Source organism: Sycon ciliatum, chromosome 4 (genome assembly GCF_964019385.1).
Source record: "Sycon ciliatum chromosome 4, ocSycCili1.1, whole genome shotgun sequence".
Lineage (NCBI taxonomy): Eukaryota > Metazoa > Porifera > Calcarea > Leucosolenida > Sycettidae > Sycon > Sycon ciliatum.
The window spans coordinates 20444809-20465549 of NC_088646.1; the positions used below are offsets into that span (position 1 = coordinate 20444809).

Below are 20741 nucleotides of genomic sequence, written 5' to 3' on the forward strand. Positions count from 1 at the left end.
CTGCCACCACGCGAGCATTGGCATCAGAAGTGACGGTAGAAGCAGCCGCATCAACAGCAGAGGTTGTTACGGTGGCAAGAGCTGTGACTTCACTTGGCTGCCTTGGCGCCGGCTTATCAAGACCAAGCTGACCGTTGACCAGACTCACTGCTGCTGCTCGTCCTGGCACAGCCATTGAGGAGGAGTCTTCTCCGTTGGGCACAGCCACCGAGGAAGAGTCTACTCGCGGCGACTGGGCAGACGATTCAGCAGCTTGTGGCGGTGCTGACGGAAGAATTGGCTTCCCTGGTGACGTTGACCGCGATGTTCGGCGCCCTACCGAATATGGGGACGCGGAGCGGTGCACTGCTTCCTTCGGCCTAGCCAGATATCCGGAGGATGGCTGCGTGCTTTCCAACAACACACCTCTGCGATTTAAACAACAAACACGCATGCACCCAGGTGCACAAGCATAATAAGTACACACAAACAGACACACACAGACACACACACACAGACACAGACACACACACACACACACACACACACACACACACACACACATGCACACAAACAGACAAGCACACATGCACGTATGCACGCACGCACGTACACATGCACACAAACAGACAAGCACACATGCACACACACACACACACACACACACACACACACACACACACACACACACACACAGGTGGGAGAACAGATAGGATGAGAACACCCGCTTGGTGTTTTGTTCTAGGTTTTAATGTACGGTATTAAAGCAGAGAAAGGCATGGTATGCAAAACCATTAGACACCAGCATAGGGAGAAATTAGGCAGTGTGCTGCACAACCTAAGAGAGAACGGCACAAATATGACTGATTTGCAAAGACTGAACCCATGCTACCACCAACAGCCACTGTATGGAATAAGCTGAGCAGACAATCCTGGCACTGCCACTGCAGCAGCCGCTGACAAGCCAGCGTGAATGGTGTGTGATTCAGGGGAAATGTACTGCACCTGGCTTCTGGGCCCTGCACTACGCCAATATCACCGACAGTGAAATCTCCTGGGCAGAATCTAGGCACGACAAAACAACACAAACCACAGCGGTCAGCGTCAACCAGTAATTCAGAACACACACACACACACACACACACACACACACACACGCATGCACAAACGCACACATGCATATGCATGTAACGCCAATTATTATCACGTCAGCAATCATGGACAATGCCCTCCTACCAATGACGGTGTGTTCGATTCGGTCATCCCATAGGTGAACTTGTCCTCGCCCTCTTGGTGGAGGGTCGTTTAACACACAGTTCAAGTATGGGTTCTTCAGTTGTCTTGACATTATCGGTGTTTTAGCTTCCTGCTCTACAATCAAAGAGGTGTTTGATCACTCTGTTGATGGTGTGTTTGATTCAGCTGCTGTACAGTCCAAATCATGTCCTTGCTCCATAGGAGTACTGGACTCGCCACTAGCACACATACTCCAATGTGGCAAGTCGTCACTTCAGCTCACCAGAAACTGGCCAACAAGTTGACTGCTTTGCCTTTGTTTCAGATGCACACACCCACGGACCAACTTCAAATTGGCCCGGGCATAGCCACAGTCAGAAATGGGGGTGGACGTGTAACTTACTCCAGACGCGGAGCGGACTCGTCGATAGCGAAGTCGAGCGCAGATGTGCCCACCGCCTTGCGCATATGCTGTACCAGCAGAGCAGGACAGAAGGGTGTGAACAGATCACAACAATGCCACTTTCTTCAAGAGTCAACAGCACTCCAGATGCCACAACAGTGCAAAATCAGCAAAGTTGATCCCGTCAAAAGTTGGCCTAGCATTTGTAAATCCCTACCTTTAAACCACATACAGCAGTTGCACCAGTGGCACTAGCAGGAATATTGTAAATATACAAAATTTCGGCAGCTAATTAATTTCGGCTATATTCGGCACCGACCCCAAAACGCCGAAATTAAAGCGCTGATGAGATTTTTTACATCGGCTTTGGTGATGTACTACTACTACTAGTATTAACCCCGTGCCGAAAATAAAATTAATCGCTGCCGAAATGTCGAAAATCGCGAACTGCCGAAATTTTGCAGTGCCGACAATTTGTGTATTTACAGAAGTGTACTAGTGAAGAGTGTGGTCATCACCAGAGGAACGCGGTGGAATGAGTAATGGTGAAGAGTGAAGAGTGTGGTCATCACCAGAGGAACGCGGTGGAATGAGTAATGGTGGAACCAGCCGATGCACTACTCACTTCGTGTGCTACAAGAAGAAGATCCGTTGGAGCACCTGGACGGGTGGCTCGAGCCGACCCTGCACAATCATGTTCAACAAGCAAGCCAGCACATGCACTAGTAAGCACGATAACATGTTAACAATAGCACCTGCAATAAGTTAGCAATAGCAGCAGCAGCAGTATGCCCCATGGTCAACAGAGTTCAGAGCAGCAGCAGCAGCAACAGCAGCAACAGCAGCAGCAACAGCTTCAAAAGCAGCAGCAGTATGCCTCATGGTCAACAGAGAGCAGAGCAGCAGTAGCAGCAGCAGCAGAGTGGGGTGGTGAAAAGGTCAGTCTGTTGACACTGTTGGCAGTACACTGTACTAGAGTAGCAGTGTTAAAGTGAGACAAGCAGCAGCAGTACAAACACAAGAGACACCATTATGACGTACAGCGTTCTGCCTTTGCACACAGTTTGAGACGGTTGGCAAGTTTCTTTTTCTGTGTGAGCAGGAGAAAATAGGGATGGAGCAGTACAACATTGAACATATCAATTCAAGAAAGGTTGAGCAGCACCATGGATGGCCTTGCTTCTCTTAGACGTCGGAAACAGGGCCATTGTGAAAGATATACTGGTACCAAATTACTACCAATGTCTGTCTGTCTGGTTTAAAAAAAACTAGACAGACAGACAGAACAAAAGAAAGGAGTGAACACAGAGACGCAACAGTGAGACAGCTAGAGCAAGCGAGAAACATACAAGACAGACGCAGCGAACAGATAGCCACAACAGGGAGACAGTGGCGTGCACAAGGACAAACGTGAGCACACACCGCGTCGAGGAGCTGGTCCAGTTGTGCCGATCCTTGTCCTTCCAGCGATTGAAGAAGAGAATTAAGCCTGGACACAACGAGCAGAGTAAGTAACCTCATCGTAGGTGTTAATAGCAGAGTATAGTTTATTCTATATGCAAATCATGATCTTGTTCTCTTGCTCTCGCTCTGTCTGTGGCTGTGTCTGTCTGTCTCTCTCTCTCTCTCATTTTGCTCCCTCTACATCGCACATACCTACTTATTTTCTATTCTATTTAATTTGTTTGCATTTGATGCTTGGTCCTGCCGCTGAATCCGAGACCCATGGCCAGGGGAGATGGGCCCAATTCATCAGCACGCTGCTCCGGCTCCCCGCTGTATTGTCACGTCTGCCCCTTGGTTCTGCTGTCTCCTTGCGTTCTCTGCTGGACTTTGCATAAAAAAATAAGAAAAACCATTGCTATTCGTCTTCGTCATGCGACTGTGTTTGTACAGAACATGTACACGTCTGTGGTCAGTGAAGCCAAGATAGCCAACATCATGTGAGCCATCGTATGAGCCAAAGGTAGCGAAAAGAGTTCATAGCAAAAAAAGCTTTTTTCTTCAATTGTTCGTGACCCATCACCAGGAAGGCATAATTATGTCCTGGCACCAGCTGCCAACACTCAGTCTTGCGGCGAGATTCGGCAATCGTGGTCTTTCCCAACAATGTGAAATTGGTACACCATGGCGTCCTGGCAACAAATCCAGGCGCGGAAAGAAAGGACGCACTTTTCCTAGGCATACAATGCACGCACTCTGCCGGATGAATAGTGATTGACACGCATATTCATCTCCATCTACTCAACCAATTGGTTGTGGAGCACTTAATCAATGGCACAGCATATCGTATGGATTGCATGCCTCGATAAAAAGAGACGAAAGAACAAAAAGAGAATCCCATCTTCTCCCATACGAACTAAGTTGGTGAGTCAAGGACATATTTAAAAAATTGAAAACATGGAAAACAGTGGGGCACCAGGTATGCGCTATCAAGCAGTGCTCAAGCTCACATTCACGTCACGGAATGTGTCAGTTCAGCTTTGTGCTGAATTGTGCACATCTGACTGTTCAAAATCTGGTCTAGTTGGTGGACTCTAACGACTAACTTGTGCCCCACTGTTTCCATGTGTTCTCCTATGTGAATAAACACCAAAATCAAAAACTCACTCATTTTGTAGTTGGGAGTGGAGGTCACACACATGGGCTGTGAGTGCTTCTTTGGACTCATGACATTCACTCTTCAATTTGGAAAGAAGGTGGTTGATTTTCTACAAATGAAAGTCCATAGAAACAAAGCACTGAGCCAAAAGGACCAATACATAGACGAGCCTCACGATGATAAACACACACCCATGTGCACGCACACACGAGCGCACGCATGCACACACGCGTGCCCACAGATGACCACGGCGCCACTCGCACGTGCAATCCTGTCCGCATGAACACGCACGCACACGCACACCACACACACACACACACACACACACACACACACACACACACACACACACACACACACACACACACACACACACTGTACTTGTTGCTCACTGCCAAAACTGGTGACGTGAGTCCCCCCCCCCCCGGAGAGGGGAGAGACTCGAAAGGAATCTTGGAAAGATGACTCAATTGGTTATCGAACCGCCCAACGGCCGACACCCCCTGAACTCCCCAAAACTCGGGGTGGACTTGAAAATGATCCCACTTATGGGCTCACCACACCTCAGTAAGTGGGTGAGGACAAGGTGCAGAAAAAGGATTGACGGTATCAGGGTATCCGTCCTGGGATCCAACTGCAGTTACCCCTGCCCCACAGTGAAGGTAATACATGTACTTGCTACTAGTACGAGTGGCTAAATCAGAGTGGATCTGATGAAAGCTTCACTAGCACCATTGATTACACAAAAGTTTAATCTAGCCAGAAGCAGTCCATGGACACGCACACACACACACACACACACACACACACGCACGCACACACACACACACACACACACACACACACACACACACACACACACACACACACGTACAATAGTATCTGATACTGGCATTCGTCAAGCAACTGGTGACCAATATGCCATATGGACACATAGGCTCCTTCCCGAGTATGAGGGCTCAGGGTTGTACCGCGCATTCCTGCTCGTGACACAGCCGTAAGGGCTGGAAGAGAGAGTGGTACGATCCACATTCGATTGGTTCGGAGCGGAAGAACACTATGTTCTTGGCTCTTTGGCAACTTTCTGCAGCCAAGACGTAGTTTTGAACCGGAAGAGGTAAAAGCTTAGCCGACTTTTCTAGTCTATAAATAGGGATTTCAGTCACGTGATCTGCGGGGGCAAAAGTACCTTGACACGCATGCATGCATTTTGAATGCCAGGCATGGCACAGCTCAGAGCGGGGTCTTCGGCGTAGATTTTAGGTAGGGAGAGTGAGTTTATCGCCATTTTTATTGGCGCACCGTTGAAGAGTAGGTTTCAAGCTTTCGTTTGGTGCCTCACACGGCGAATTCGTGCCGATATTACGCATCTCGATAGATTCTTGTAGATTTCAAAGTCGCTTTTGAGGTGTTTGCCTTGGTTCCACACTCAAGCATCAGTCAGAATCAGATTCTACGGCATCGATTTAGTCAAGGTAGGTTCCTTCAGACGGCATGAAGGGTCGCGATCGGTAGCGGAAATTGTTTTGAAGTTGAACGCCATTACACAGTATGGAGGTGGAGAAGAAAGACGATTGGCTTCCGCCTTCCTCTGTGTTCATGGTGTTGTCCCGGGCAGTAGTTGAACTCCCGTTGAGGGCGAGAAGCAAAAATTATACCAAGTAAGTTAGCATAATTTGATTTTGCTAGTTGCAGCCGTGGATGGAAAGGATTTCGAGACGATGTGAAAATTGCCAGGAACAAAATCGGGCGTATCAGACAGTGGAGAAAAAATTTGCTGAAGAACAAGGCAAGTGACGACCTCAGTGAATTACTAAGTCATCCTTTTGAACTGCCTCTCAATCAAATTGTAAAGCAGATAACCACACACTGAACGAAAAATCGTATCTTGTGTCTGATTCTTGTCCAAGAAAGAAACATTGAACTGCAAGGACAATTGTGGGCTGCAGGGATTGCAAATTGCATGGATTGTATAAGTTTGGAAAATTATATCAGTGTTATCAAATTTCCACACCTGAGCAGTCGTACGTGCTGAGGTGTGGACATTTGCAACAGTTCATGTCCACGCTGGACCAGCCGTTGATGTCAGTGCTGAAGCAACAGTTGATGTTGATGCCGGCGCAGCAAATGATGGCGCTTTGGAGCCCGCACCCGACATAGCAGGTCTTGACCCTGTGTGTGGCACCAGACTTGATCTTCCATGTGTCATACAAGTGCGTGGTTGTTCCAGGCTGGTATTTTACTGAACTTATCTCTTATATTATAAATACTCACCGCTGGCTGGCTTCTGTGTACAATACTCAATAGCCTCTAGTATGATCGTTGTGCGGCTAATGACATTTTTATGTGCGTCTCTGACTCGTTGCAGCCGAAAACGGGCCCTGTGTGACATCAGAGCTTGCTGTCTACTCGTCTAGTTTCCCACATGCATACTATATAACTTAAATGTTGTGTTTGCCGTATTTCTGTCATATTCCACCTATTACCATGTTGAATTATGCGTGAAATATACTGTTGCTAGGGCCATTGCTAAGGACGCCATTGCTGCGGTCATTTGGAATTTTGAAAAAAAACTTTTATCTTCCGTTCCGTCACAACCAGGGCCATCCTTGATCCAAGTTTGGCCACGATCGGATGAAGTTTATTTGTTGCTATGGTGTTGCTAGGGAGTATGGGAATTCCATTTTGTGCCATCCTGCAGATCCAATTTGTATGTGTGTTCATCAAGGTTGGTGCGCTATGTTTGAATGCTCATAACTTTGGAAATACTGCTTGGATTCCGTTCAAATTTTCTGTGGACAGTCCTTACACATAGATGCTTCAGGAAAACTTGTTAGTTGGAGCAAAGCGCTGCTCAGAAAAAACCGCCTGAAATCCCTACTATAAAGGAAACAGTTCTGAGAGGGGTAGTGCTGTGGATTGTGGGGGTGTCAACTTCCCAGCTTCAGTTCAGGTCGTTCTAGTGCAGAAAAAAACAGGGCACGGCCAACTTACTGAATCCGCATGCACCATGGCGGTCTTGGCGGAATTAATCTGCTGCTGCTGCTCCTGAAGAATCGCCGTCAGGTTAGAATGCTGCAATACGCCACCACAGGACAGCACACACAGGCACACGTGTACAGGTTTGTTAACATACTACCGGCATGGGATACAAAGTACATACCGAAGTGCAGGTATACGTGCAAGACTTTGGGCATGCTATCATAGTACGCACATGCAAGTGCAGCGTTGACCGCTCAATGGTCCCTTTTATCCAATGTCAGTCAAGTGGAAATGGCGCCCGTTGGTCGCCCTTGTTCTAGTGGTCCTCCGAGAAGGACGGTTGCCTTACCGGAGTGGTCCGTCACCCTTGATAAGTTTTACTGTATCACAGTATGGCTATGCAGGATTACCAGTTATAGCAGCATACAGCAGTAAAACTATTTTAGCACTCGCACAGTACAGACGTACTCGGCGAAATCCGCCTGCCTGCCCGCCCCAATCTTTACGGAAAGATGGACACTCCTCAATGAAGTGGCCCAAGGTACAAATCTCTCAAGGCCGCTAGAGGTACATTTACACAACGAAGCTTTGCTGTAACTGTGTGCTCGGGCTTATACACCAGTGAGGGTTTGACACTGGAAACTCCGGTATACAGTGGTAAGATGTCCATGCCATGCATCGTGACGCACTGGGACTGTGTACTTGTGTGAAATGTGAGATAAATAACCCACAGGCATGCACATTGTGCCCGCTACATGCACAAGGAAAAGGCTCAGTCCTCACTCAACCCACGCTCAATCCACACTCAGTCCAGTTCAATCCACACTTAGTCCAGCTCAATCCACACTTAGTCCAGCTCAATCCACACTCACAGTCCAGCTCAATTCATGCTCAGTCCACGCTCAATTGATGCTCAATCCACGCTCAAACCACACTCAACCCACGCTCAACCCATGCTCAATCCACACTCAGTTCACGCTCAGTCCACAATCAATGCACGCTCAATCCACTCTCAATCCACGTTCAATCAACGCTCAATCCACACTCAATCCACGCTCAATCAACGCTCAATCAACGCTCAATCCATGCAACTTACTGCCTCTGTAATGCTGATAACGGAACATTGCTTGTGCTCACTGACGAAGCAGGCAGAACACAGGGCAGTACTGTGGTGTTTGCACCACAGCACAATGGGAGCGCCAGCATGATTGTCGCATTCCGCCTGGAACAGTGGCCGCAACTCGTGCGCGGATAGCGCCTTGGAGCGTGCGTGCGTCGTCTTGAAGCAGTTCTGACAGAACTTGCCACACGGGCAGATGCCGACCGCCTCCGACATGCGGCAGTGGGAACATACCGTATCCTCGAACGGCGTCGTGGGTGTGTCGGCAGGGTCCGGCTGGGCACTCTGTATGGATGCTTCAAACCTGGCAACCAGCTGATCGCATGCTTCGACACCAGCACTGCAAAACAGGACAGAAGAGAAGTTGCGCACAGTAGCACACCATATGGCAGAACACCACGATTAGATAATCACTTGACAACTCCGGCTCACTGGGGCTGTACATCTCACCATGGTCACACGGTTGGCCATAGCCCCTCCTAGACTCCCTCCGTATTGCCACTGATGATATCTTTAATCGCTGTAAGGCGAAACAAGATAAGGGGCCATACGTAAATATAGATATTTATTTAGAAACGAAAACTACTTAGTAGCCGTTTAGGGGGTTGAGCGCCTATTCGTTTCTCAAAAAAATGTCGACGCACAGTTTCTATGTGTGGGCACATTCAGAAAAAAAGGAAAAAAATATCGATTCTGTGCACCGTTTGTATGTGTTCGTTTCTCAGGGAGAGGGATCCGGGAGGGGGGTTGAAGAGAAACGACTAGTTTTCGTTTCTAAATAAATATCGGTATTTACGGATAGCCCCTAACAATACACGATGTGCACATCATGCGGACTATGAGGCTTGAGATCAATGATGTCAGAAGTCAATAAATAACAACTTCTGGCAAAGTATGCCATGTGACAGGTAGGCCTCTCATGGAGCATGCTAGTGCGCCGTGTTTACTTCACCAGCAATGGGTCACCTTACTATGAAGAAACTGCTCCAAGCAGGCATGAATCCCTAGAGAAAAACTACTACGAGTGCATCCAACAGGATAATCCAAAAGACAGTTTTGCCAGGACTCCAGCCCGGCTGTGACATACAGTAGGCTGTGTAATGTAGACTGTCCAATGACCGTGACGTAGGACACAGTGGTTCCACGAACATCCCCCAATCGTAAACTCATTGGTTATTAGAAATAGCTAAGTAGTGGGGCATCGCTGGCCATAAGCGAGGGTCCCTGGTTCGAGTCCTGCTGGTGACAGTCAATCTTTTCTTCAGACTTTTTCTCATTCGCACCTTCCCTCAAACCAATGAATACGTTATAAGAAATCGAGAAAATTGAGTGACATGAAAATTGGGCAGATTGCAGTATGACTTTCAAGCCTTATTAATTTTGATGCCAAATACCGGTACATCCCCGACTACACACAATCCCGTCCATTCCAGAATTCCCTACTGTGCATATGCCGTATGATAACACAAATGTTATGGTCAGAATCCACGGAATTCAATTCTGCCGATTTCGAAGTGAAGGCAGAATTTCTAATTCCCCAGCCAGAATTCACGCAGTTGGTGTACACTCTCTCGGCACTGTGCATGCCTGTTGCATGCATTCAACAGAGTACTATAAAGAGTGATAGACTGTAAAACCAGAAAGTCTAACGAGTCACAAAGTCTAACGTTTGAACGACCAATTTTTTCGTTATTTGAAAAAAAACGTTATCACTATAGTCCGTTTCAAAAAGATTACTAATCAGGTTTTGGTCTTAAACGGTATGAAGATAAGGGAAATTTGGACACCAAAGTACATAAAAGGGCTTGCTAGGACAGGGCAAATTGTTCTGTGAAGGTTTTGGAACAATTGGACCAGCCGTTAAGGAGTTAGAATTTCGGTCAGGTTTCCGGCCTTTTCCCATGGTTTACAATTTGCCCTGGAAGCCAGTATCGATTTTTTAATCAAAACCCACGATTTATCCTTTCCTTTTTGGTCTTTTGGTTATGAATGCTGTCTGCTGACCATGAAGTTGTGAGTTCAAATCCCAAACTATCTTCAAGTCAAACTTTTTTTTCATTGTTTTGGTGACCACGCTGGTAGATCTACATGTACATGTAGAAGACAAAGAAGGTGGCTGTTGTTGACTTGTTGTTGGAGCTCGCGTTTCCTGCCGAACTGACTGACACTTGACTGGCTCACGCCATGTGAACACACCCACAACACTGAAACGGTGTGAGTGAACACGGAAGTCATTGTGCTGTAGCTACGTGCTGTTGAATACACCAGCACAACGATCGATTGATTTCTTTTTGAGAATTATTTTAGTATTTCAAGATCGCCAATTAATTTGAATTTAGGAGTCAACGCCGTCTTCTATCAGCTTTCACAGGCTTTGGTTTTCTCAAAATGTCATCGAAGTCACACAGATAGCTTTGCCAAGCCATGGCCTTGGGAATGAGTCTGTGTCGATGTCGTTTTCGTCACATCGTGACAGTAAATTGCATCGCAGCTCAAAGAAACTATTCGGGCACAAAACAAAACACTTTCGACATGTCCTCTCTGACTCCATATCGATACGAGGAAGAACTCGTTTGTTGTAAACCAGATCAGACGTAAATGTACCAAAATGAGTGAGTTGCCATTTTTCATGCTTTCGTGCGAAATATTTCTTCGAGTTCACAGTGAGTTTTTCCAGGCAGCGCTCGAGCACTCATACGGTAAGACGGCAAACTCCCCGGGCGATCGCCAGGATTGCTAATCTTTTTGAAACAGACTGTAGATGTCCGTGTAAAGATGCGCATACAGATGGGTGGCCAGGTAGCCATCGTTAAACTTTCTGCACGTAATCATGCCAAAATTACAAAACAACGTTAAACGTTTTGGTCGTTACACTTTCCGGTTTTACAGTATACGATCGCTTTCCACGGTTTTATCGAGTGGAGCGTGAGTACAGAATTCGCTATAACTTGCAGTTGCTCTTTATACATGGCTGTAATTCGCTCATTCTGGTCATGGAGAACTTCCAAGCCCGTGTCCAGAATGTGTGATAGGACGCAACTATTCCTTGCATGTTGCCAGTCACCGTAGTGTTTGCTGAGGCCAGACCGCTTTCACATTCACAAAACAAGTACTGTAAAGACAGAAATTTTCGCTAGAGATTATATTTCGCTATTTTCGCGGCCATCACACATTCGCGAATATAAATCGTCGCACACTGCTCTGTACATTGACTGTAGACAGTACAAGATCCGACTGAAGAGATAAAATCGCAAACATTTCTCGTCGTGAATGAGCACAATTCTTGAAAACGCGAACTTTGCGCACCGCAAAAATTTATCGCTTTACAGTACATCCCGTGCAGTAGTCTAAAAGAGGCATGTCTCACTGTGCAGGCCAACTCAATAGGTGGCAAACACATCTAATTACACAAACACTTCACCGTGTTAGGCAACATCAGAAAATAAATTATATCTTATACTGGAGCCCTAGGCAAGTACCAAGTGCTGAACGGCCTTAAAAAATGTGTAAGCCATGGCAACGATCCAACGGTACCTACTACAGCTAGTTCAGCATGTTTATGGGCAAGAAATCTCTGGGAGTGTGGCTGACTTACCCTCTACTTGTGCCAAGGCCATGTAGAGATACAAGTCCCACAATGTACACGTCCACAGCAAATCCCTCGAGTGGCCTTGAGGAGGCCTGGTCGAAGTAATTCTCCTTCTTCTCCTGGAAGGCACGCGAATCGTACATCAACCAATAAATCAATGTTAACTCGTTGTCCAGCACCATCCATCTAGACACTACTCTGGACATGCCACAGCGCATAACGGCATTGCTTCTGGAAGACAACCTAAGCGCTACGCACACTATCACTTCTGCGACGCGCATCACTTTTTACGCGGCAGCCGCGCGTGACACAACGTGCTCCGGCTTGCATGCGGTTTCGGACTGTGTGTGCTATGCAGGATTTCTCCTTGCGCAATATGAGAAAGACTTTCGCTCGACGCTCATTGTATCGCAGAAGTGACATTGTACAACCCGCTCAGGAGCAGTGATACTAGTGGCAGAACATCAGCCAATCTTTTGTTGGCTGGAGAAATAATTTAGGATTCGAACTACCGGAAGGCATAACATCGTCATGACGACAATGAAGTTATGTACACTTGTAGTAGTCGTTTTATGCACTGTCGGCATATTGATCTTGCACAATTGATTTCCAAGTACAATGAAACCTGTCTAACGCAAACCGCCACACAAGGGAGCGTGAACACGGTTCCCGCACAAAAGCAAGTCCCCTTATCTCTGATCATTGGACTGGAACTCATGATACATACCATGTTGCACCTGGTGGTTCTATCAGGCCTCTGGGATACGTAGCTAGTTGCCTTACTAAAGTTACAATGAGTATTTCCGGTCATAAATGTGGAAATCATGACTTCTGTCAAGATCAGCAACAGGAATTTGTTTACGATGAATACGGAAAGTGGGAAAAACAGGGTGTGACAAATGTGCCAAAGGCGATGTATATGCGTAGTGATGACTTGCTTTGCGAATCCAAATACGGTACTGCACATTTTTCACTGTTAAACTGCAATGCCAGTGGGGGGAACTCCCACCCCTCTGAAATAGGATACCTGGAGATTGAAGAACTTTCCCACAAAAGGGTACAACAAGTACCAAAACTAAATAATTTACCGGTACGTGGAGAGTGCTACCACGTGCATATTTAGACACTTATTAAAATGAAAACAGTAAAAGCAGCTTGATGACACTTCCCGCTTTTCTTGGGTCTATTCTCTTCCAAAAAAAATTAAAATCCATAATCACTCAATCTGCGGACAGAACTGTTTCGTCCTTTGTGGACTCATCAGCGCAGCACAGAGGAAATGAGGCCGAACCTCAATCCATGATTATATAGATTGAAGAAAGCCCACAAACTTGCACACTCGCGAGAATCGGCACAAGGATTCTCAAGAGCCAAGTTTTTTCTTGTTCTGATGCCCGTAAGAGACGGGTGCTTCTCCTCGCACTTGTAAATTTGGTGTCTCCTAGAAAGCAATTCCCTTGAGTCCTTGACTGTATAATCATGGTTAAAAGATACGACTGAGCTACATGTACTCACAGTGCACATTGAACACAAGAAGAAGCCTCTATTCTGCCGCAACTTTGTCCAATGGCCCAGACACCTCTCACAGAACGTGTGTCCACACGGCAGCATTCTGGGCAGCCGTAGCCTATCTGTACAAGCGCAGACAAGTCAAGCGTACAAAGAAAGTTACAGCTTGCAGACAGACCTTGGCAAGGAGGACATCATAAAAATAATGACATATGACTTCGGCACGTAAAGAGGTGACTGAGAAATTCAAGTAAAGCTAAGGAAAATGTCAGACTCAGACATAGAGCAACTATTATCTGATCCAAAACGTTTTCTGGTGACTGACTTCAGGAATGGATCACTGCAATGGATGTCCAATGAGGATACAACAGGAACATACCGTCAAACGGTAGACAACTAGACATTCAATGTAACAACACCGATAGCCCTATCACTTAGTTGAGCAGGGTGTACGGGCACAAAAGAAGACAGCTACAAAGTTAACGTTACCGGTGCATGTAGAGGTGACAGGTCAACAGTGTGAGTGCGGTGACGTGTTGCTTCTGAATGCATACACTCCCCCGTACACACCATCCACCTTGCTCAACGATGTGATAGAATAGTTCCCCTGCTGCGGTGCTGCTACATTGAATGTGTCCCTTTTGACTAGATAGTCCTGCTGTATCCTCATTTGTCATTCATTGAGGGAAGCCTTGGGGTACAAGTAACTAGTTGTGCATTACAGCCGGAGTACACCAACTACTGTAGTGTCGCGTATAAAAGCATGACCCATAGGATCCCGCGACGTGTTTGGTGGTGGTGCTCCTCGAATCAATCTCTGGCTGTGCCAAGGGTCTCACTGACACACCTCTTCCAACACAGTGCATGTATAATACTTCGTCAAATACAGTGCTGCTCAATGAAATCCGGTCGCGCGAGTCGAGTTTGCGCCGTGCACCCGTTTCGCAGCCCAGTATTCGCAGGTCTAGGGCTACACAACGCCCGGCGCGTACTTGAGTGACTCGTTCGGATTTCATTGAGCAGAACTGTAGATGATACCGAGGAAATCACACATGTAGCTCGGCAATCCGGATAGGCACACAATGCAGGGGTCAAGTGGTCTTCCTCGTCTTTATCAGATGGCTAAAATAAATGAAGGTCTAAAAACTTGGATTCATGGTGAATGACGGTAACAGTAACCATAGCACGCCATACTGTAGAACGGCTAATTTTACCGGCTACTGTACTGTACATGCAAATTTTCGATTGGCGCGGCAAAACTTTGGCGAAAACACTCCTTTCGCTAAAGCCGCTAAAATATAACCGTCGCTAAAATTAGCCAATTTACAGTAGCCAGTTCTGACTGTAGAGGTAGGTGGTGTTAGAGACGTCCTGTTTCGATGAGCTTCACATACTGACATAGTGAGGTGCATCTTCTCTCCCTCGTCACCGATATAACCATTGTCACATTCGACAGCCAGAATTTGGATCACTAACCCCAACACCCATCCTGCGTCGCGAAACTACCCGTACTTATCCAAAACAAATAGACAACAAACTCTACTAGTACATGTTGTGACAGAATACTGTGTACTTAGAAGAAGCAATGGGGTACAGGTGTGTTGAAGCTGGCGCTTGCTCACTTGTGCCCATGGGGCACAAGAATGACAAAGAATGGCCTCAGGCTGTCGTGCCATGCATTGTTGAACTGTGACCTATTTCTTACCTTTATCCAAATCATAGTTTTTTCTGCAGTTGGGACAATTGGGGCAAATTATTCCTGACATCTTGCTACACGTGGATAGTGCATGAAACTGAATTAGAATTAACTCGACTCGAGACAGTAACACTGGGCCACGAGCTCCTCTACGAGATGTAAACCGGGAAAATGTATTCCCCTAAACTAAACACAAAACAACTCAAGCAGTGCTCAGCAACCAGCGCAACGGCAGCCACTCTGGCCCAACCAAATGTTTCCAACATTTCGCCAAACTACATCAAAAGCTGGTGGATGTGTGGCGTTTTCAAGGAGTTGTACGTATCCTCTGTTTTCTCATTTACATGTTCTGTTTTGTTTTGTTTTTGTATTACCGGCTACGTCATCATGGTCATGCGTTACCATGGTATCATTGATATGGCCGGCGTCCTTGCTTGATGATCTTGTGATCGAGCGCAAAAACTGCCAAATAAATAAATTAGAGACGTAGAGTCTACGTAGTGCAGTGGCAGTGGCATGCAGTTGTAGTTGTACATTGCATGTAGTGGCTAGTGAGTAGTGTTGCTTCGGCCAGTTCGGGATATTTTTACGAGTCGATCTTCAACTGACACGTAATCGTTGTTGTTTGTGCTAGTGATGTAGCGCGAGCGAGCTCACATTCACAATACTCCTAGGATCCTCCCAGCATGTGTATCACTTTCCTTTCGAGTTTGTTTTTACCTTGGGTCTCACCGCTTCAAACCGCTCTCGGTGTCACGTTAGCAGTATTTTTTGTTGTTGTGCATGATTGTACTAAAGTACAGACTTTCTAAAAGTGTCGGAACTAAGTTACTTCGGGCCTAGCCTGGCCAGTGATATGATGAGCGAGTCGGTGGCAGTACAGCACTCATCATTCATGGAGTGTGCTGATAGCGCTCTACCGACCACGACGGTCATGGCTAGCGCTATGGCGACAGCGGGTTTGGCGGCCGCTGGCATAAGTACTGGTAACAGCGTCAGGATTCCCATTTCCACGAGCGCCATCACAACCATTGGAGCAGCTTCGGCGGATAGCGCACCCCGTCTGGCCATAGACCAGGCGGGCAGCGTGACGGGTCAGCTAAGAGATCCAGATTCTGAGTCATCCGAGGAAAGTGAGATCGATGAGTCTGATCTGCTTGCCGATGCCAATCAGAACGAGCTGACCAATCAGCTGGCGGCAGCAGGAACAGTCGGTGTGGCTGCAGCGGCTGCGGTCACAACTGTCCGCAAGCGTGGCCGCAACAAATGGGAGTTCGAAACGAACCCCGCCGTCCGGAAGCGGCAGCAGACGCGCTTGCTACGCCGCCTGCGTGCGACACTCGACGAGATGCAGGCACGCGTTGGACAGCAGTGTGTGGTGCTGACTGCATCGCCAGGGAAGGCCGTTAGTACAAACACGTTCAAGTGCTTCGGTGCATCACCGCTGGACGATGTTATCCGCGGCCATCAAGACGGCATAATGAGAGATTTGGAAACGTCACTGGAGCGACATGTGTCCACAGCGCAAGTCCCCGACCCGGACAAACACGAACTACCACCACTGGTTATTGAAGGTATCCCCACACCGCTGAACAAGATGACACAGGCACAGTTACGTGCGTTCATTCCGCTCATGCTGAAGTACTCCACTGGGCGACCGAAACCTGGTTGGGGAAAGGATGACATGAGGCCAGTGTGGTGGCCCGATGGTTTGCCGTGGCAAAACGTACGTGCAGACATGCGCTCGGACAACGAAAAGCAACAGACCCAGTGGACTGAAGCCCTGCGACAGATAGTGCGGAACTGCTATACGCATCACAATCGCCTCGATCTGCTCCTGGAGACAGCAGAAGATCCACTGGATCAGTTGAGAGCAGAGCAACACGGGGAACTGGATTTGCAGCAGATTCCAGGACTTCCGGAACAGACTCAGGTCATACTAGACTTAGCACAGCATCCCCAACTGATCCAACATATTCAGGCAGCCGATGGCACCGCCATGTTACTTCCACAGTACCTGGATGGTCAGATGGTGATCAGCCTGGCTACGGACACTGGTCAAGTCGGTGTGGATCCCCAGGTGGTTGCGACTATAGCAGTGTCCTCAGCCACTGGTGGAGTGCATACAGTTGCAAACACTACAGCGGCCATAACAGATAGCTGTGATCCCATTTTGGCTGAGCAAGTTAATGTTGCCAGTGACTCTTAATTAATTGATATCGTCACGGTCATGCGTGATATGACACCATGCAGTATTATGCTACAGAAGTAACAGAATCCCTATCTCAGTATCTGACCTAACTTGAAAAACACTCGTGTAACATTTCGGAGGAGCTATTCTTCTGGTCACATGTCTCCAGCTGAGTCGGGCACTGCTGACTTTTTTTTCTGTATTTTACGTGTGCAAACTATATTGTTTAGAAAGAAACTGTGCACCGTTGGCTTAGTTGCATCAGTTTCAGTTATAGGTTATTTTATCGCTGTATGATCTACCCGTGACATCAAACGTAACCAGTCGTTCCACTGACTGCTACTTCAAGCCACACAGCCGCAGACCGCCATGGCGTTGTGCAATTTGTTCATATGTACATGTGAGACGTGTGTCCGTAAAACGTGGAGAGACGGCCGTAGTGCATAGCTCTAGCTGTACTGTGCTTAGGTGCCCCCCCCCCCCCCTACGGCCTGGCTCCTCAGCGTTGTCTGGGTTTCTTCGTATGATTTTTAATGTGCGGTCAATGCCCTGAAAGCTGGGGTAGGTAATACTAGGTATGCGCACCACAAGCAGTGCCTCCCTTGTCTCGTCTGAACAGACGCATGGGTTAGGTAGGTATCCTTGCACGTTATTGCTGCTATCTCGTCAGAAGGATTTTACTGCCAGTGGCAAAGCTAAATCAACGTGCAACACACCCCTTGCTGCTAAGGGTGCGTGTGTGTGTGTGTGTGTGTTCATTGCGCAGCCAGAGTCGCTTTCTTTGTGCACTGCACGGTGTTTGCCAGTTTGGGCAGTATCAGTTGGCTGTTTTCAGAAGGTTCCGAGGGGCCTATCACTATCAGGATGTTCACTTGACCTACAGCCTGAGATGTTTTAGTGAGGACATGTCAGTGTTGCGACCCACGCTATTATAGGATTGTAGTGTTGCGCATTATTCACAGTGCTGTAATGGATGAAGATGACGATGGTGGAATTGACAGGGGAAGTTAGAAGTGCTACACAATGAAAAAGTACAGTCAGACCTCGCTTATCCGGTCCTCTTTTATCCGGATCCCTCATCATCCGGAAGAAAATCGTTGGTTACCGATTTACAGCATATGCCATGCATACATCCAGTATGTGTGTTCGATTATCCGGTTCCCTCGCCTATCCGGATATTTTTGTGGAAAACGGATGTGTGCGGTTATGCGAGGTCTGACTGTACAAAGAACCCCTGAACAGATGACCCTGATTGCAATTACGGAGTGCCGCCACAGGATAGCACATTCAGTGCTTTCGGAGTGGTACCCCCCCCCCCCTTAAACATTTTTTTTAAAACGGTACCACGACAGAAGTTATACCCGTAAAATTGGCGGACCGGCTAGACATGACTAAGAGAGTGCACGGAAGACACCTCATGAAACTCATTTCACCAACTTGTATAGGCGGTTTATCAAAATAATTCCATTCTTTCCTGGTCAACCACCCAGGAGAATGAAAGAGAAGAAAAACGTGTGTGACCATTATTGAGAAATGAACCCGCAACCCCTCAATTGGAAATCAACTGCACGCCACAGCACCACACGACACAGAAGCACACACAGACACACCCACACACTTTGGAAGTGAGCAACTGAAGATTAAAGGAGGACCAGCCTCAGATAATGTGACAAGAGAAAGGGACTATAAAAGACAAGTACAACTGACAGCACATAAAGCGGCAAGGCAAGCTGGGAACCACAGTAGCAATACTGAGTATGAACGGGAAGCTCCTAGACGCAGCACTTCTGCATTCAGCTGCTTCGTGAAAGCAGCAAAGGAAAAGAGACGGATGATTCTCTCCCGGCCATTCTCGCCTAGTGTCGACTGCAGTGACTCTGTTCGTAGCAACAGCTCCATTTTGGTAGCAAAACTCTCCGCAGTGGGCTGACACAAGTAGCCAGTGGAACAGTCCTCGATCGACTCCGTCGGCCCGCCACTATTGCAAGCTATCACAGGCCTGCGCATGTACATAGCCTCAACAGGAACAATGCCAAAGTGTTCATTGGCTGGTGTGTAGATCAGCGCCATGCACCGGTGCAGCAAACCAACCTTCTCGTCGTCAGAGAATGACCGACGGAACGTCACCGAGCTCTCCAGCCTTAGCTCCTTGGCCAGGGCAACGAGTTCGTCGAAATGCTCGACGTTCTCCACAACTCTGGAGTCGTAACCACCGGCCATGACTAGATGGACTCTGGAAAATTCCTTTTCTGACAGAGTGTCGCGCACTGCCGCCAACGCTTTCAGTGCAAGGGCCAGGTTCTTCTTCCGCTCATAGCGGTTGATGGACAAGAACACTTTACAGCCCTTCGGAACAATGTCATCAACGCTAATCGGTGTCCTATCAAATGCGGTGAAGTTCAGCGATGGGTAAAGCACTGTTGGTTTAGCACATGCTGTGTTCAGAATACGGAATGTTGAGGCAAATGTCTGTGCCGTGAATCCGCTGTTGACCATAGTTGAATCAGCCAGTCCAGTTGTTATCTCTTCCAGCAGGTCCAGAGGAAACCTATACAATCGTTTAAAGATGCTGGTTCTTTGAGTTAGTAGAAGGTCAGGGAAATGGCAGTAGAAGAGAATACGACCACGACATAACGCTTTCAGAATCGGTATACATGCAGATACTTGATCCACAATGATCACGTCCAACATTCCACCAAACAACGCAGCGTAGATGCTGACATAAATCATGCGCACGATGGCGCATAGTGCATACAGCTTTCCCAGTATCCGCCTCGGCAGCCAGTCACCGACGGCGACAACCTTCAGCGTTCCGTCCATGGTCTCCTTGAAGCAGTGCTCTGGGTCATGGTGAGAAGTGTAAATGGTCACCTCGTGTCCACTTGACTGTGCCGCCAAAGCAGCATCAACGACAAGGCGCTCTGCACCGCCAATGCCAAGGTCAGGGTGGATAAACGCAGTCCTCATCGTTCCATGAGCAATTGTCCTACATGTACTTCTAACCTTCAGCTTCAGTTCAGGAAATTTCAAACAGTATGTTCAAAGATGTAAAGCAAACTTACTTTGCAAAGGACTTGTTGGTACACATGCATGGTTGAGTACGTCAAATACGTCATCGATCATCGTGATCACAAGACTTGTACAGTCATGCAGATGATGATGTGCATTGTGTAAAAAACTATTTAAAACTATTATTATTATTATTAATATTATTGGTTGTGTGTTGCAACGTTGGTACATGGTAGTCTGTACAATTAATTATGTAGAAGCTTGCAAGACATAAATACTGCATGCAGTACTCGTACTACACTTTTGTAGATCTACCATGATGCAGGCATGCACACTCTGCTCTGACAAAGTAAAAAAGACAGTGCATGACATCAAGACTACTCTTGATGACATGCATGCTAGCTTGCTGACAACTCTTTTTGTTT

The 20741-nt window shown here is 47.3% G+C and overlaps 3 protein-coding genes across 3 annotated transcripts in view; 1 reads left to right on the top strand and 2 right to left on the bottom strand.

Annotated features, from left to right (window-relative positions):
* The window catches only part of LOC135814924 (uncharacterized), a 55213-nt gene extending 39819 nt beyond the window's left edge, over positions 1 to 15394 (bottom strand). Inside the window, exons 1-12 of the mRNA XM_065328123.1 lie at positions 15126 to 15394; positions 13427 to 13542; positions 11918 to 12030; positions 8299 to 8662; positions 7215 to 7295; positions 4229 to 4329; positions 3041 to 3107; positions 2660 to 2708; positions 2244 to 2302; positions 1619 to 1686; positions 985 to 1044; positions 1 to 407 (exon numbers count right to left, since the gene is read on the bottom strand). The exon at positions 1 to 407 is cut by the window's left edge and continues 93 nt beyond it. Coding sequence (XP_065184195.1) covers positions 1 to 407; positions 985 to 1044; positions 1619 to 1686; positions 2244 to 2302; positions 2660 to 2708; positions 3041 to 3107; positions 4229 to 4329; positions 7215 to 7295; positions 8299 to 8662; positions 11918 to 12030; positions 13427 to 13542; positions 15126 to 15186 — 1546 coding nt within the window. The 5' untranslated portion in view covers positions 15187 to 15394. The remainder of the gene's footprint in view (positions 408 to 984; positions 1045 to 1618; positions 1687 to 2243; positions 2303 to 2659; positions 2709 to 3040; positions 3108 to 4228; positions 4330 to 7214; positions 7296 to 8298; positions 8663 to 11917; positions 12031 to 13426; positions 13543 to 15125) is intronic.
* A 320-nt stretch (positions 15395 to 15714) lies between these two features.
* Positions 15715 to 17663, top strand: LOC135814928 (DNA-binding protein P3A2-like). The gene has a single exon (XM_065328127.1). The coding sequence runs from the start codon at positions 15973 to 15975 to the stop codon at positions 17323 to 17325; it is 1353 nt and encodes a 450-aa protein (XP_065184199.1). The 5' UTR covers positions 15715 to 15972; the 3' UTR covers positions 17326 to 17663.
* Positions 17664 to 18695: 1032 nt separating this feature from the next.
* Positions 18696 to 20370, bottom strand: LOC135814929 (alpha-1,3/1,6-mannosyltransferase ALG2-like). Its single transcript, XM_065328128.1, has one exon. The coding sequence runs from the start codon at positions 20272 to 20274 to the stop codon at positions 18991 to 18993; it is 1284 nt and encodes a 427-aa protein (XP_065184200.1). The 5' UTR covers positions 20275 to 20370; the 3' UTR covers positions 18696 to 18990.
* Positions 20371 to 20741: the final 371 nt, after the last annotated feature.